Source organism: Mustela erminea, chromosome 12 (assembly GCF_009829155.1).
Source record: "Mustela erminea isolate mMusErm1 chromosome 12, mMusErm1.Pri, whole genome shotgun sequence".
NCBI lineage: Eukaryota > Metazoa > Chordata > Mammalia > Carnivora > Mustelidae > Mustela > Mustela erminea.
In genome coordinates, this window is record NC_045625.1 from 35,992,207 (window position 1) to 36,009,790 (window position 17,584).

At 37.3% G+C, this 17,584-nt stretch overlaps 1 protein-coding gene across 10 annotated transcripts in view; it reads right to left on the minus strand.

Moving 5' to 3' along the window:
* LOC116570649 (phospholipid-transporting ATPase FetA-like) overlaps window positions 1–17,584 on the minus strand; it is a 116,905-nt gene that overhangs the window by 78,345 nt on the left and 20,976 nt on the right. For all 10 annotated transcript variants that reach the window (XM_032308024.1, XM_032308028.1, XM_032308029.1 and 7 more), the window contains one exon: window positions 8,011–8,088. In XM_032308024.1, the coding sequence (XP_032163915.1) occupies window positions 8,011–8,088 (78 nt within the window). The remainder of the gene's footprint in view (window positions 1–8,010; window positions 8,089–17,584) is intronic.

Sequence of the window (17,584 nt, forward strand, 5' to 3'; positions counted from 1 at the left end):
CTCACACCAGTCAGAATGGCTAAAATTAACAAGTCAGGAAATGACAGATGCTGGTGAGGATGCAGAGAAAGGGGAACCCTCCTACACTGTTGGTGGGAATGCAAGCTGGTGCAACCACTCTGGAAAAAAGCATTGAGGTTCCTCAAAAAGTTGAAAATAGAACTTCCCTATGACCCAGCAATTGCACTGCTGGGTATTTACCCTAAAGATACAAACGTAGTGATCTGAAGGGGCACGTGCACCCGAATGTTTATAGCAGCAATGTCTACAATAGCCAAACTATGGAAAGAACCTAGATGTCCATCAACAGATGAATGGATAAAGAAGATGTGGTATATATATACAATGGAATACTATGCAGCCATCAAAAGAAATGAAATCTTGCCATTTGCGAGATGTGGATGGAACTAGAGGGTATCATCCTTAGTGAAATAAGTCAATCGGAGAAAGACAACTATCATATGATCTCCCTCATATGAGGAAGTGCAGATGCAATGTGGGGGTTTAGGGGGGTAGGAGAAGAATAAATGAAACAAGATGGGATCGGGAGGGAGACAAACCATAATTGACTCTTTTTTTTTTTTTTTAAAGATTTTATTTATTTATTTGACAGAGAGAAATCACAAGTAGACGGAGAGGCAGGCAGAGAGAGAGAGACAGGGAAGCAGGCTCCCTGCTGAGCAGAGAGCCCGATGCGGGACTCGATCCCAGGACCCTGAGATCATGACCTGAGCCGAAGGCAGCGGCTTAACCCACTGAGCCACCCTTGCGCCCCATAAGTGACTCTTAATCTCACAAAACAAACAGAGTTGCTCGGGGGAGAGGGATTGGGAGAGGGAGGTGGGGTTATGGACACTGGGAGGGTATGTGTTATGGTGAGTGCTGCGAAGTGTGTGAACCTGGTGATTCACAGACCTGTACCCCTCAGCAATATAAAAATACATTATATGTTTATTAAAAAATAAAATAATAAAGATTTAAAAAAAGAGAGAATGAAAAGATTAAAAAAAAAAAAAGAGGGGGAAAAAAAAGAACCTGGAGACTTATTCATTCCATATGAGGAAACTTGTATTTCCTGAATAAGTCATGGGAATAAAAGGCACAGCATCAGGTATATAGCCAATAATGTTTTAATAGCGATGTATTGATGTATCAGGATAGATGCAAGCCTACACTTGTGGTAAACACAGCATAATGCATAAACTTTTCCAATCACTATGTTGTGCACCTGAAGCTAATGCAATATTATGTGTCAACTATACTCAAATTAAAAAGAAAGAAAGTAAAATAAATAAATAAAGAAGTAAAAATGTTGAGAACATGAAAGGCAGGGAGAAATAGAGACGTTTCACACTTTAGGAGGCTGAAGATATAATAGGAGCATGTGTTACTGGAAGGGATAGTGTGCCAGAAAGGAAGAAGAGACATTGTTAGGGAAGTTAGTGAAATTTAAAAGGAGGGGAATGGGGGGGGCGGTGGTGGTGGTGGTATAAAAGTCTATTAACCGAATGATAGTTTTGTATTAATGCTGCTTTCCTGACTTGGAGTGTTACATGTTAGCCAAAGTAGCAAAGTGTCCTGGATGAGGAGAAATATATATTCAAGTATTTAGGGGTGATGAGATATCATGGATGCAACTTGTTCTCAAAAGTATTAAAAAATGGGGTGCATGGGTGGCTCAGACAGTTAAGCAGCTGCCTTTGGCTGTGGTCATGATCCCAGAGTGCTGAGATCCAGCCCCACATCAGGCTCCCTGATCAGCAGGGAGTCTGCTTCTCCCTCTCCCCTTTCCACACCCTCCCCTGTCTCATGCTCTTTCTCTCTCAAATAAATAAAATCTTTAAAAAAATTCTCAGAAAACAACTAATTATTATATATGTAAGAGATATGTTATATATAAATATATATGGTATGTACACACATATATGCAGATGAAGCAAATGTGTTAAGATATTAGCAATTAGAATTCTGGGTGAGAAGATTATGGATAGTCTTTGTGTTATACTTGTAATCTTTTGAAAGTTAAAAAATAAAATCAAATTTATTTTCAACTAAAAGAAAAGAATCTGGAGAGGAAGCTCACTAAAGTCTTGAATGTTATGAGAAGTCCAGTTCTTGAGCTACTATAGCTCTTCTGTTATCTCTGCCTCTGTCTATGCTCCCCATAGCTTCACTAACTCTCCTGTCCAAGTTGAGTGAAAATAAGAGTAGAATTACTCAAAGGACAACCAAAATAGTAATAAAAGAAAATAAAATAGTACTAAAACAAATAGAAAATCAAAATAGTAATAAAAGCAAACAAAACAAAACAAAGCACCCACCAAATCCTAATTTAGTAATAGGGTACCACAGAAGATCAGTCAGTTGGCACAGTTCAAGACATGATCAAAACTAAAGCGGGGGCAGGGGGGTGTGCTCCTGGGTGACTCAGTTGTTTAGGCATGCGACTCTTGATTTCAGCTCAGGTCATGATCTCAGGGTCATGACATCAAGCCCCATGCTGGGCCCTGTAATCCTCAGGGAGTCTGCTTAAAATTCTCTCCCTTTCCCTCTGCCCCTTCTCCTACTTATCCTCTCTCAATCTCTAAAATAAATAAATAAATCTTAAAAAAAAAAAACCCAAATCCAAACCCAAACCCAAAAAAAACAATACCAAAGGTCCTATCCACTATTCCTGTTGGAAATCTTGGGTTTCTTCCCTCTCAAGGGAGAAGCTGAAAGAAATATCCTTCATATCACTCCACATAGATGAAAGTTGGGAGTGGTGCTTTGCCATTCTGACATCATTTGGAAAGTAGAGCCAATGATTTTTTATCAATGTGGTAAAGGTAAAACTGATCATGTTTGATTGAACTGCTAGATATCACTTTCAGAGTTTCCCAGTCATATAAGCTTCCTTGGGATAGGAGATGAGAGGCTGGGGAACTTATAATCAAGTCCATCACTTAGAAACAAAATGCCATCCACACAAAGCTGGATCTATTAGTAAAATCCTTGTGATACTAAAGAAGCAATTTCACTCCAAGAGATTCAAAACTTAATTCTCTTTATGATTGTCAGGTTTAGCAAATAAAGATACAAAACCAAAGTATGTCCTAAATATTTATATGGGACATTTTAATACTAAAAATATATTATTTATTGAGATGCAAATTTTATTGGGAGTTGTGTACTTTATCGTGCTACCTTGCTCCTGTTACTGGGGTCAGGAAAATTCCCTATGAATTAGTTCAACTGTTGCCTTACATTTTCTAAAGAAACATAATTCTAGAAACTAATTCTAAAAACTATAGATGTCTTTTCTATTCTAAATAACTTTATTGAGGGTGCCTGGGTGGCTCAGTGGGTTAAGACTCTGCCTTCAGCTCAGGTCATGATCTCAGGGTCCTGGGATCGAGCCCTGCATCTGGCTCTCTGCTCTGCAGGGAGCCTGCTTCCTCTTCCTCTCTCTCTCTCTCTCTCTGCCTGCCTCTGCCTACTTGTGATCTCTGTCAAATAAATAAATAATACCTTAAAAAATAAATAACTTTATTGAGATATACATACCATATAATTTACCTATTTATTATTTTTTTATTTTACCTTAAGATTTTATTTCTTTATTTGACAGACAGAGATCACAAGTAGGCAGAGAGGCAGGCAGAGACAGAGAGAGGGGGAAGCAGGCTCCCCACTGAGCAGAGAGCCCAATTCAGGGCTTGACCCCAGGACCCTGGGATCATGATAGCTGAAGGCTGAAGGCGCCACCTAGGCGCCCCACAAGTCACCTATTTAAAATAAAATGTACAATTCAATGGTTTGTAGTATGTTCACACAGTATACAATATGTCTAATTTTTGTGTTTAAATGTGGTATTGTGTAGGATTCTATTTTTTTTTTAATTTATTTTTTATTTTCAGCATCACAGTATTCATTATTTTTGCACCACACCCAGTGCTCCATGCAATCCGTGCCCTCTGTAATACCCACCACCTGGTACCCCGACCTCCCACCCCCCACCCCTTCAAAACCCTCAGATTGTTTTTCAGAGTCCATAGTCTATCATGGTTCACCTCCCCTTCCAATTTCCCCCAACTCCCTTCTCCTCTCTAACTCCCCATGTCCTCCATGCTATTTGTTGTGCTCCACAAATAAGTGAAACCATATGATAATTGACTGACTCTCTCTGCTTGACTTATTTCACTTAAAGCTCTAATTTTCTGCTCCAAATGCCACAATATCTATGCCCCTCCTCCTTTCTATTTTTTCCTTTTTTTTCTTTTTCTGTCCTTTCCTTTTAGTTTCTCCAACTTCTCTTCTTTTGTGATTATACTTTCTCTCTCTCTCTCTCTTTTTTTTTTTTAAGATTTTATTTATTTATTTGACACAGAGAGAGGAAGATCACAAGTAGGCAGAGAGAGAGGGGGAAGCAGGCTCCCCACCAAGCAGAGAGCCCAATGCGGGGCCCAATCCCAGGACCCTGAGATTATGACCCAAGCCGAAGGCAGAGGCTCAACCCACTGAGCCACCCATGAGCCCCTACACTTTCTTTTTAATGATTTTTCAAACACCCAAAGTAACACATAAATATATTTTAAATGTAAAATTAGAAATATAAAGAAAAAAAGTTAAGTTTCCTTTCCCCTCTTTCTCCTTTTCCCAAGGAAAGCATCATTAACAGACTGGTATATACCCTTTGCATCCCTTCCTTTTCAGGGTATTTACATACAAATGCATACATATATACTTTCCAAAACAGAGGAAACTCTGTAGGCACAGTGCCAATTACAATTTAGTAGAATCATACAAGATAGAACCAAAACAGTAAAGCAAGGATTCAAAATAGGATATAAGAAAGGCTTAAAATGAATTGTAGATTCAAGAAAATTGACATGTTATGTTCACACAAAAGCTTATACGTGAATGGTTATTGCAGTATTGTTCATAATAGCTCCAGAGGGAAAACAACCCAAATGTCTATCAACTGGTGAATGGATAAATTGTGGTATATACATACACTGGAATGGTATTCAGCCTTATAAAGGAATGGAGTACTGATACATACTACAACATGAACCTTGAAAATAGTAAGTGAAAGAAGCCAGTCACAAAAGGCCAAAAAATCAAAATAAAATTTTGATTCTATTTATACCATGTCCAGTATAGGCAAATCAAAAGAGATAGAAAGTGGTTGCTAGAGGCTGGGGAAGGCAGGAATTGGGAGTGACTGCTAATGGGTATGGGGTTTCTTTTGGGAGTGATGAAAATGTTCTAAAATTAAATTATGGTCACGTGGTATAATTCCATTAATATATTCTTCAAGTAACTAAATTGGGGGCACTTGGGTGGCTCAGTGGGTTAAAGCCTCTGCCTTCGGCTCAGGTCATGATCTCAGGGTCCTGGGAAGGAGCCCTGCATCGGGCTCTCTGCTCATCAGGGAGCCTGCTTTCCCCTCTCTCTCTGCCTGCCTCTCTGCCTACTTATGATCTCTCTGTCAAATAAATAAAATCTTTTTTTAAAAAATCACTAAATTCTATGCTTTAAAATGATAATCCAATGGCATGTAAGTTATATCTCAGTAAGGCTATTATTTTTAAAAACTGCAGAAACTAAGCACTGTAAGTAATCAAGATGGAAAGACAATGCAGGGGAGGGGGCGGGGGAGGTTGGTGGCTGGAATTGCCAGAGAAGGCTTCATGGAGATAAACTTGCACTAAATCTAAAAGATGAATATAGGTTCAATATAAATATAGGAGACAGGTACGTGGGCAGGAAGAAGAACCTAATGAAAAGTTTGGCACTGAGACCGGACAAGTTGTATGATAGTACAGAAGTAAGAAGAGTCTGAAGGAGGCAGGATACAAGCCTATGAAGTCAGGGCTTTAATGTTAGGCTGATGACCTTAAAATTATTAGTAGCTGACAAGGAATCCCAGAAAGACTTTGAGCAGGGAAAAACATGATAAAATTGGAATTTCAGAAGATTAAGATGGCGGATTTACAGAGGAAGAGATTGCAGACATAACAATGATTTAAGAGATTACTGTTTAATAGTCAACTTTCAAAATGATGACAGGCTGAACTAAGAAAATGGTAAAAAATAGAAAGGAGAAGGTAGATAAGCAAGACACTAGAACCAGTCAATATTCATTCTATGTACTGTAAATTTTCCAACCAGAATAGGTTGATAGCCTAGAAAAGGACAGAAACCAAATTACTGGGTTGGCCACTGTTATTTTGTTGACTCAAGCTAAAAGGCCAACATCTTGGATGGATCAATCTTAATCGCTCACCACTCAAAACAGCACAAGCAATAACTCTAAATAATAATAAATCCTACTAGGTAGTATTTGCCTACTTAAAGGGGTTTAGACCAGGAAAAGTGGTTTCAATTATTTTTCACTGGTAAAACTTTGGACTTTTGAAATAACCCCATTTATAAATGTTCAAGTTCTTAATTATCTTCCTGAACAACAACAACAAAAGCATCAAAGCTCCTATAGATTAGATTTTTTTTACATATTTACCTAGTGTTTACCATGTACCAGATAACTGTCCTAAGTGCTTTACAAATATTACTTCATTCAATCCTCACAACACACAAGATAGCACTATTAGCCTGATTTCATAGATGAAATACTGTAGCATAGAGAAATGAAGAGATTTGCCCAAGATAACATAGTATGTGGCAGAACTAGGATTGAGGCCTAAACAGTATGGCTCCAGAATCCATGCTCTTAACCACTATACCCCCATATGATCTTTACTTCACAGCACTTATTATACATATAATTTGTTATTTCTCTGTGCTATTATTTGATGTGTTATTACTTAATTAATGGCTGTCCTTCACTAAACCATAATTTCCATAAGAGCAGGGATTCTATCTAGTTTTGTTGCCATTGTATTGCTGGCATGTACCACAGTGGCTGGCATTCGTTTGATGATCAATAAATATTTGTTGAGTCAGTAAATCAGTCTTTATTGATGACTGCCACTTGTTCTTTTGCATTGAATTTACTGTTCCCTCAAGTATTCTCTCCCATATTTTCTGTTCATAAGAAGATGTAGGAGAAATTGATCAGTTAACTTGTTTTCTCTAGCCTTCTTTCCTCTAGCAGTTCTGAGGGTAGGAAAGGACTCCCTGGTTTTTCCCTCAGTTGGGATATCCCTGACTTCCTCTTCCTGGAACTAAAGCCTGTGCCCTTGGGATGGAATTCTTCTTTATGGAACTACATGCTCTTGCAATAAGTTCCCTTCAGGAATCAGACAACTGCACAATGACAGAAAGTAAAGAAGTTTAGAGTGACCTGAAATCAGTAACCTAATTTCATTCTCTGCACCTTCTTCATTCCTCAAAAGGAAGCTAAATATAGAACTACATTCTGGCTTGCTCTTTCAAAACTTTATGTCAGAAAAAAACCTTTTCATGTCAGTCAGTTCTAAATATAGAACTACATTCTGGCTTCCTTTTTGAAAATTTTATGTCAGAAAAAAATTTTTTCTCATGTCAGGCTTAGGCATGATTACTCCAGCTCCCTTTAGTACTTGGATGCACCACAGGAAAGCATGGAAATGGTATGGAAATCTTAATATCATAGCCGATCTATTTGCTCCATCCACAAAGAGTCTGCAAAGGAGGACCTTATGTGTTTTCGCAACTTTTCACACTGACCACTTCTTTTTAGCAGGAGGCAGTTGTGAAGGATGAGGAGAGGAAAAGGAACACAGACCTTTCTGGTGAATTTCCAAATAAAAGTACAATATAAAATAAAAATAGATAAAAATACAAAAGAGACTGGAATTACTCACATCAGAATTCCCAGATAACCAAACAGAGGAGCTTGTACTTGTAAGGACAAAGTACTTCTGCAAAGTATATTTCCCTTCCTGGTCAGTTGCTTGGTAGATTGGTGTGGTCTGATTGATAGACTGGCCAGTCAGTTTTGTCTGTCATATGTATATTAGCACGTGTACTCATGCATGCAGTAATAATGACACAGAGACTTAGATATTTACTAAGTTCACCTACCTTCACTTTGTCTGTCTTCACTTTGGCTTTCAACTAGAGACATTGCAGAATAGTACCAACTATAATTCCATGGAATTTCTGTAAAGGAAATAAAGATTCAGTATAAGAATTTCTCATGCCAATACCATTTCACTTAAACATGTGCTTAAGAAATTTGGAACTTGTTCTCTGAAATCCAAAATAATCTACCTCTAAGATACATATGCTAAATTTTAGAATTCATTTCATATGTCCTCATCTTAAAGCTATATTTTCAAAGTTTGGCAAACAGATTCCACTTTCTGGCAATCAACTCTAGACTGATGACTACATTTTGTCAGAAAAATTATCTGTAACAGAGCATTGGAAGGCAGCTATGCTCACCACTACACCACCAACGCTGCACAGTAACAGCATTGGAAACAGGCAAAAGAATTATTGGGTGTCTCTTAGTACAGTTTTTTTTTTTTTTTAAGATTTTACTTATTTGAGAGAGAGTGAGAAACAGCATGAGAGGGGAAGGGACCAGAGAGGCAAGCAGGCTCCCTACCAAGCCGGGAGCCCGATGAGGGACTCAATTCCAGGACTTTGGGATTATGATTCAAGCCAAAGGCAGTTGCCCAAACAACTGAGCCACCCAGGCATCCCTCTTAGTGCAGTTCTTGATTGACATCTTAAATTTTCTATTGATGGGACTATTCTATAACTCTGTAGGCAGAGCTTAACGTGTAGATTTCTATCCCATAGAGATACAAATATTTTTTGTTTGATGAAAAAGGTAACTCCAAAGGTTATGACTTGTGCACTTTAGTACTTCAGTTAGTTTTATGTATAATTCAGAAATCTTAACTTTTCTTTATTATATTTCCTGTAAATACTTAGCTCCTACATTTTCATTTGAACTGGTCTTAACTTATTTCTGATTACATCATTAATTAATGAATTACAAAATATTTGACACCTGCTCATTATATTTATATGAGTCATGTTTTTTAACCAGTTGAAAATTATACTTTATGAAACCCCATGAGTTTGCTATACAGGAAAAACTCTTCTTTCTCTTTATCCTTAACCACACCGAGAAAAGGCCAATAAAGTACATTTATTTTAATCTTTAATTAAGTTTGTTTATAATTGTTCTAATATGGTATATAAGATATTAACACAAAAATACAGTGTGTGAAGAGTATATGGAAATTCTCTAGAATTTCTCTAGAAATTCTCTAGAAAAGAGTATATGGAACTAGTATACATATACACTATTAAATCTATTTAGTTTCTTACAGGTCTCACAAGTCACTAAGTGTGGATAAGCCAAGACTAGAAAAATTTATAGGTATTTTCATCTTAATCATCTCCCAAGATGGGAGAAAATTTATAAATTTAGGGAAATGTAAAGTCTAAATAAAAGGATATTTCCAGCCAAGATCAGGAGAAACAAAACAAAACAAAACACACAAAACCAACACACACACAGCTGCTGGAAAACTGTGATTTGGAATAACAATTATCTTTCAGTTCTGCTCTGTGTGAGGCCCAAGTGACCTCATTAAGGATAAAATTCAGATTTCAGTAATCTAGGCAGAGTTGCAACAAATAACTCAAATAGGGGCCAGGAAGTTATCAGCAATTAGATGTAAAACAATAGGAAATGAAGTGCTGGGTACTGTGACAAACTGGAGAGTGCATGCTTCCTATAAAAGTGTCCAAATGAAAAAGAAAGAAAATTAAATACTGTGCAGGCCAAACAAGATTATTTGTACTTGTTGGCTACAAGGTTTGTATCCCAACCTACTGTCTGTTTCTTCTGTCAATAGAATCTGTGTTTTCCTGTCTAATATTAGCAGTTCTAATACCACCATTCTCTAGGCATCCAGTCCTTCTGTAAGTTGCCTACATCTTCACAGTAGGCTTGGGGTTTCTACAGCTGCCAAGAAAGAAGAGCCAAGTGTGGGATGTCCTGAAGTTCTGGCTTCTCTCCATCCCCTGCAGGGCCATCAGCAGCTCTGAGAGAGTAGTCTGGCCAAATCCACACAAGGAGCATAGCTAGAAATGTCAAATGGTTATAAGGCACTTACTGGCTAGCCAGGGGCCCGAGTTACAACTGTTTAGCTAGAATCAGGAACTCACCCAATCTGGTGACATTCTCTGCACGCACATCACATTACATAGCAGCCAAGTGGAAAGTATATTTAAGCTGTTTAACTCAGAGGAGGAAAAGAAAAAAAAAAAACTTCAGAGGGGAAGAATGTCAGGGAAGGGAGGAAGAAATGGAATTTGGGAGGAAAAAGGGAAGAGAGAGAGAGAGGAGGAAAAAAGAAGAAAAGACAAGAGAAAAGAAAAAGATTAGGAGCTACAGAACCAGATTTAATTTCAGTCTGCTACTAATTAATGATAGTGTGAGCTGGGGCAAGTTATTAACTACTTAGAAATCACAGAGTCTTCCCTCAAATTTCTTCTAGACTGAGATTTTAAAAAAAGAAAGAGGAAATAAATTAGGGAGATACAGGATGTTGAAAGGCCCATGAAAGAATAAATCTGTCAGAGAGATGGAGGGTTGGGGGGTAATTATGTATTATAAACCAAGTACAGCATTAGTTTCTATTACAGGACTGAGAATAAGAGTTATGAAAGGATTAAGTTAAATAAGGTATGAAAATGTCTGCCACAGTGCTTGATTCAAAGTAGACAATCAATAAATGGTGACTTTTAAAAATTTTAATATACATGCCTGCTAAATTGGTAAAAAGTTTTAAGTCTAATAATACTGTGCCAGAGGAAAAAGTAGAACCAGTGGAACACTTACATACTGTTGATGGTCTTAAAAACTGAACAAATACTTTGGGAAACAATTTAACTTTTAGAGTTGATGGGGCATTTACCCTACAATCTAGCCAGTCCATTTTATGTATACACCCTAGAGAGACTCTCATAATATGTCATATACAAGGATGTGTACGGTAACATTCTTCCTAACAGCAAAACTGGAAACCAACCAAATAGCTATTAATGATAGAATAGAGAAGTAACCTGTGGTATGTCCATATAATGGAAAGCTACATAGCAGTGAAAATGAATGAACGACAGGTAAGCACATTAACATGATTAAATCTCAGGAATATAATATTTAGGGGGGGAATTGTAAAAGAATGCATATGATAGTTCACTTACATAAAGTTAAAAATCATGCAAAACTGTATCATTAGGGACATATATTTTAAGGTAAACCTATAAAGAGAAGCAAGAGAATGAAAAGTACAAAATTCAAGATAAAAATTAGGAGAGGGTGGGAGGATGGAAAAGGCACACTGAGAGCTTCAAGCTACACTTGTGTTCCTGTTATTGTTACTGTTTAAACTTACACATTTATTATAAACTTTACATCTCTTCAACACATAATATTAAAAGAACTAAAAAATTAAAGTTAAATTAAATACCAAAAGAACTAAAGAAGTAAATATACCAGTCATATGAAATACCCTTCCTCTCTTATTCAGGAGAGTAATTTTTAATTTTTTAAAAAAAGATTTTATTTATTTATTTGACAGACAGGGATTACAAGGAGGCAGAGAGAGAGGAAGGGAAGCAGGCTCCTCGCTGAGCAGAGAGCCTGATCCCAGGGATGCTGGGCCCAATCCTAGGACCCTGGAATCATGACCCGAGCCGAAGGCAGAGGCTTTAACCCACTGAACCACCCAGGCGCCCCAGGAGAGCAATATTTTAATAATCCTTATTGAAAGAAGAGGCCAATTTGGGTCACCACATTTAAAAGGAAAACATTTTATTTTGAGATTATTTCAAACTTCAGAAGAGCTGCAAAAATAGTATAGAGAATTTCCATATACTCTTCACACACTGTATTTTTATATTAATATTTTATATACCATATTAGAACAATTATACACTAAGAATCTTAATCTTCATATAATAATATAAACTGAAGCGATACCTGGGTGGCTCAGTCGGTTAAGCATCTGCCTTTGGTTCAGGTAATGATCTCAAGGTCCTAGGATTGAGTCCTGCATTGGGCTCCTTGCTCAGCAGGGAGCCTGATTCTCCCTCTGCCTGCCTCTCCCCCTGCTTGTGCTCTCTCTCTTTCTCTGACAAATAAATACATGAAATCTTTAAAAAATATATAAACTGAAGTACAGAAATTATTTTTTACCAATTCTTTCCACTAAAGTCCTTTTCTTTTCTTTCTTTCTTTCTTTTTTTTTTTTTTTTTGGCTCCAGGACCCAATCCAGGATCCTACATTGCATTTAGCTGTATGTCTTCTTCAACTTGTGAATGATCCTGATTCTTTACTTGTTTTTCATGATCTTGACACTTTTGAAAGGTACTGACCAATTGTCTTGTAAAGTGTACCTCAACTTGGGTTTGTCTGATGTACCCTTCTCAGTGTATCCTTTCAGGGGATATGTACTGTCATGTGTATTTCTGGTGATAATAACCTAGATTGCTTAAGATGGTGTCTGCCAGAATTCTCCACTGTAAACTTACTATTTTTCCCTTGTAATTACTAAATATTTGGGGGTGAGACTCATTACATTTTAAAGAAGGTTGGAAAACACTAGAGATATAAGAAAAGGCATCAAAGAGAAATCAAGAAATAGCACCAGCATCTCTAATACATGGTTATAGGATCTGGGGCACCTGGGTGGCTTGGTCAGTTAAGCATCCAACTCTCGATTTCAGCTCAGGTCATGATCTCGGGGTTGTGGGATTGAGTCCGTGCCAGGGCCTGAGCTGAGATCAGAGCCTGCTTAACCTTCTCTCTCCCTCTTCCTCTGCTCCCCGCTTCCCACCATTCTCACATGTTTGCTCATGTTCCCCCTCTCTCTCTCTCTTAAAAAAAAAAAAAAAGACACGGTTAGAGAATCTAAAACTCTTTTTCATTTAGATATGAGAATGAAAGGTAGAAAAAACAGGTCCCACCTTCAGCTGATAATCTTTAAGCTGCCTAGTCCTTGAACTGAATCACATAACATAAAGACAACCTTACTGAAACTTGGGGTTGGGGATGGAGTATTGATCTACCAGTTTCCAGTCTTCCAACTGGCAAAATAGTACAAACCAACTTCAAGTTCCTCCAAGCCTTAACTGTGATTCTGTGCTGCCAGCATCCTGCATCCCCCCTGCCCAGTTATTATACATAAAAAATTAGTAAATTTATTAAATATAAAGGTTGGAGAAAGTCTTTAAGTTTATATTTAGCTCTGTCTGAAAACTACATAAACTATAAAAACACAATGAAGTCTTGCAGTGGCATATTTGTGATACCAGCATAGCTGATGACTCTGAGTACTATATTGTCATAGACTGCATGCATAAAATTCATAATTGGCTCTTAGTGAACAAATCTGTCTTTCAGTGAATACAGTGTTTTATCAACAAAGGAACAAACTTCTGCATGTCAGAATTTGAGGATAGGACTCTCACACAGAAGCAGATGTGCTCATCATCCCCTGACTAAAACTAAGACTTTTATTTCCCCCAGACTGTCATACAAAATCATGAAAGCTTTCAAACTATTCCATTAAGGTTTCCCAGAGTGAACTATTATATCCAACCCACAAATCCCTAGTTATTCCAGAAATCAGGCTCCCCCATTCCAATTCATATCACATGAATCTCACCAAAGCTAACAAAAAATTTTTTTTAAAGCAATAGAAGCACATACACAATTAAAAAGGAAGTTTACCCAAATGCTTTCAAGAAGCACAGTCCAAAACCCACCAGGACTCCACATTCTCCCTTTCTTCTCAGTTACAGTCCCCGCTTCATCTCTTTATTTCAATCACAACTACTTTCTGACAGGAAAACACTTCAGGGAAATAAGGATCTTCTTTAATATTCTGAGAGGGGTAGGAGGGTGTTGAAACATATATTTGTCTATGAGACCATTTAGATGACAAAATTTCCTTCTGTTTTCTAACAGGTTCTTGGCTTTGGGAACTTGCTACATTCCTTTGTTGTGGATTTTCTTTCTTTCTTTTTTTCCTCTTCTGTTTTCTCTAAATAGGGAAAGTGAAGTGAATCTCAGTACCTTGATTTTTAACCTGCTTCTTCAAAAAGTGATTTATAGACCTTGAATAGCCTTTCAATTAACTTGGATTTGGGTTCAGGTGGTTTAAAACAAAAAAAACTAAAGATTAATATAAACTTCAAATACAAAATGGGTAGAAAGAAACCTACAAAATACTATAGTTTCTTAGCTGCTGCTTCTATTTTCAAACTCCAGGTCTTCCTCAGGAGTTATCTGCTTCATCTAGAAGGCAGGTTTTATAAAGCAGTTGTGTGCTACAAAAACCCTCTCTTGTCTGCCTAAAGCTTAAAATTGGGTCTGACCAAATAATCTCCTCGAGCTTGTAAATTTGCAGTCTCACAATGTAAACTCCTTATTAAGTAGTAAAATATGTTTTTGGATCATTTATTTTCCTTTTCTTTTAGTCTATGTAAGTAAGTTAATGTTTACTTAGTCTTAACTGTTTTGCACATAAAGGTAGTTAACAAATGTCTGTTGAATGCAATCTTAGAAAGCAGACGTTATGTTTCTTTTTAAACAAATAAAATTTGTTTTATAACTGGAGTCAAGGGCCAGAAAGAACACTGACTAATGGGGAGTTTGAAAACCTCTGTTCTATTCAAAGTTAGATTCCTAAATTATTTGCACCTAAAGCAAATGACTTTTACCTTCACTTTTCTAGATTTTCTTATCTATAATAATAATCACTTCCCTTTCTCATTCATGAAAAAGAAAAAGTATAGCAGGGGTTTTCAAATGGTGTTATGTAGAGCAGGCAGGTTCCTCTGGGCCTGAAATACAGTTAAGGGTAGAGAAGAGCAAGGAGGAAGTAGAGGGCATTTCCTTTCTCTCAACTTGAATAACTCTACATTTATCTGGTATTTTCCTTTATTTTAAGTTAAAAAAAAAAACAGTTTCACCTGCTCAAAAGAAGGTTGGAAAATCACCTGGAAACTTCTGGGATAAGTGTTTGAGTAAGTTAAAATGTGTAATTGTAGATGAAACTCAACCTCCAGCTAGGGCAAGCACAGTTCAAGGTCCCTTCATAGCCTTTCTGAGTTACCTAAGCCCGGCGTCTATGTGGCCTTGGCACCGATTCCCAGCAAAAGCTGGAGTTACTAAGAACTATCTGAAGACATTTGCTTCCTTACCAGTCTTTTCTGTCCCATGGCCAGCACATAGTTCATTAAGATACTTGGGCTTTTCTTTATTCTCATGACAATTCATTTCCCTCATTTTTCTTCCCCTACTTCTTTGATTGCTTTGCAATGTGTTGTAGCAGTTAGGCTGACCTAAATTTAAACCCTGGAGCCAACACTTATTAATTATGTGACCTTGGGGTAATGAGATAATCACTCTGAACTTTAGTCTTTCATCTCTCACATGAAGATAATTGCTTCACCTTAGTTGCAAAGACTATATTAAGTATATCAAGCATTTTCTACAGTGCCTTGAACATGGGCTATTCCTCAAAGCATTATTCTCCTCTCTGATGTCTGTGTGTGATTTTATTGAATCATGATATCAAATCCTCTCTCTTCATCTCTATACCAGGCTCCTAAAACCATCTTTAGTCCCAAATCCATACTGTTAGACATTTCCTCTTAGGAAATGAATCACATAACATAAAGACAATGACTGTCTTTATGTTATGTGATTCTTTTATGTGATTTATGTTATGTGATTTATATTATGAATCACATAACATAAAGACAATGATTGACAATTAGAATATGATTATCGAGATAATCATGTTCCAAAATGATATTTCTTACTTTCCTGATTTTAACATACCTGTTCTTCTGTCTTACTATTCTAACTTGTTCATGAAATCTAAGAATCACCTTCAGTTCCCCATCTGATTACCTGCCAGATCCTATATATTCTATCTGAGGACCTCTTGAAGGTATTACTTCCTTTCTAATCCTGCTACTATCATCTCAGATTCCTTTTACTTTCCTTCTGGATTCAATATCCTGTTATCTGCTTCTGACTTTAATAAACTATCCGCTGTCACCTTAAAGCAGAACACTGATCATGTCTTCTTCCTGAGCAGGTCAAAACCTGCAGTGGCTCCCCATGGATTACAGAATGAAGTCCAGATATCAGCTGCACATTCAAGATGCTCTCATTTGAACCCTAACTATTCTTTCATCTTTCTTTTCCACTATTTACCTTTATTGAAATTGGCTTATGTACAATTCCCTAAATACAGCCCAGACTTTCCTGCCTCTATGCCACTACTCACACTGTCCCTTCCAAGGGTAATGCCCTTGCTCTGTATCAGTAAAAATCCTTCAAAGGTTATCTTAACAAAGGCAAGCTCAAATTCCATGAATCCATGTAGTTTCTCCCTTTCTCTGATCCAGAAATAATTCCCCCACTTCTCCCAACTGCTATCTTACTTCATTGGTATATTCTAATAATTTGTTTTTCCTTATGTTATAATTATTTCTTGAATTGTATCTCCTCTATCAGATTGACTAGTGTGAACATGTCTAATTAATTTCTGTGTCTTCTAGAACCCTTGCACAGAGCCTGGCTTCCAAGTAGGGGATTGGCTGAACTTGGGAAAAAAAAAAAAAAAAGAACGAAGGCAAGCAGTAGGTAAAATTATTAAGAATATTAGCCTTTCTGAAAAATACAAGTTATAAGATGTCTCTTGTGATAACTTCATCAAGACAAGTGCTATAAAGCATACAAACACTTTGTCAGGTGATGTTTAAAATCAGCTCTGGGATCTGTACATCTCTTAGTTAAAATCAATCCAAATTAACTTAGCTTAATTATTGTAGCTGCCTTACTTTATTACAAATGTGGCAGCCTTGAAGTGGAGAGGGTCTGCAACTCACAGAATCCAAAATCATAAGTCGTGAGGAATTTTCTGGGCCCCACATGTCAGTTTTCTGCTAGTGATCTGTGCTCTACTACTCTACTTTACGGCAGAAGGCAGAATTTTCCTAATGCTACCAGGTCAACAAGCTGTGGGAGTTGAAGACACTCCAGTATTAATTAGGTTCCCTGCTCTCATGTCCCCAGGAAATGCTGGCTTTGAGACTAAACTAGGAACATACCTGGATCATAGTGCCAAATGGAGTTGTCAAGTGGTTTTCTCATATCATAAGGGGTTTTATTGGATCTAAGCAGAATCATTGAATAACCAGGGTGAACTAAATTAAACTGAGCCCAGGTAAAAATAATTACTTTCAGAATTGCTCTCCACTTCCACCAGTAATGTCTGTGCTGGGAGCCACCCTGGATCCTGGAGAGCCTCTCAGAGTTACTCTGATGCTGGAAATTACAGAATTTCACAACTAAAAAGGGACTGGGAGATACCTAATCCATCCTTCCATCCAGAGCAGTCATTCCTTGTGTTTAGCAACCCTAAGTCACATAAATACTTCCAGTATAGAAGAAATCACTCTCTCAAGATGGTCTCTACATTTTCAGACAGCTCTACCTATAAATTCCTTTATTCATTAAATTTCTCCTGAGTCCTATAAGCCCTGGAGGCAAGCAAGAGCCAAAAGAAAGCCTCCGTAAGTTCTATCTTTATCTCTTCCCAGCTG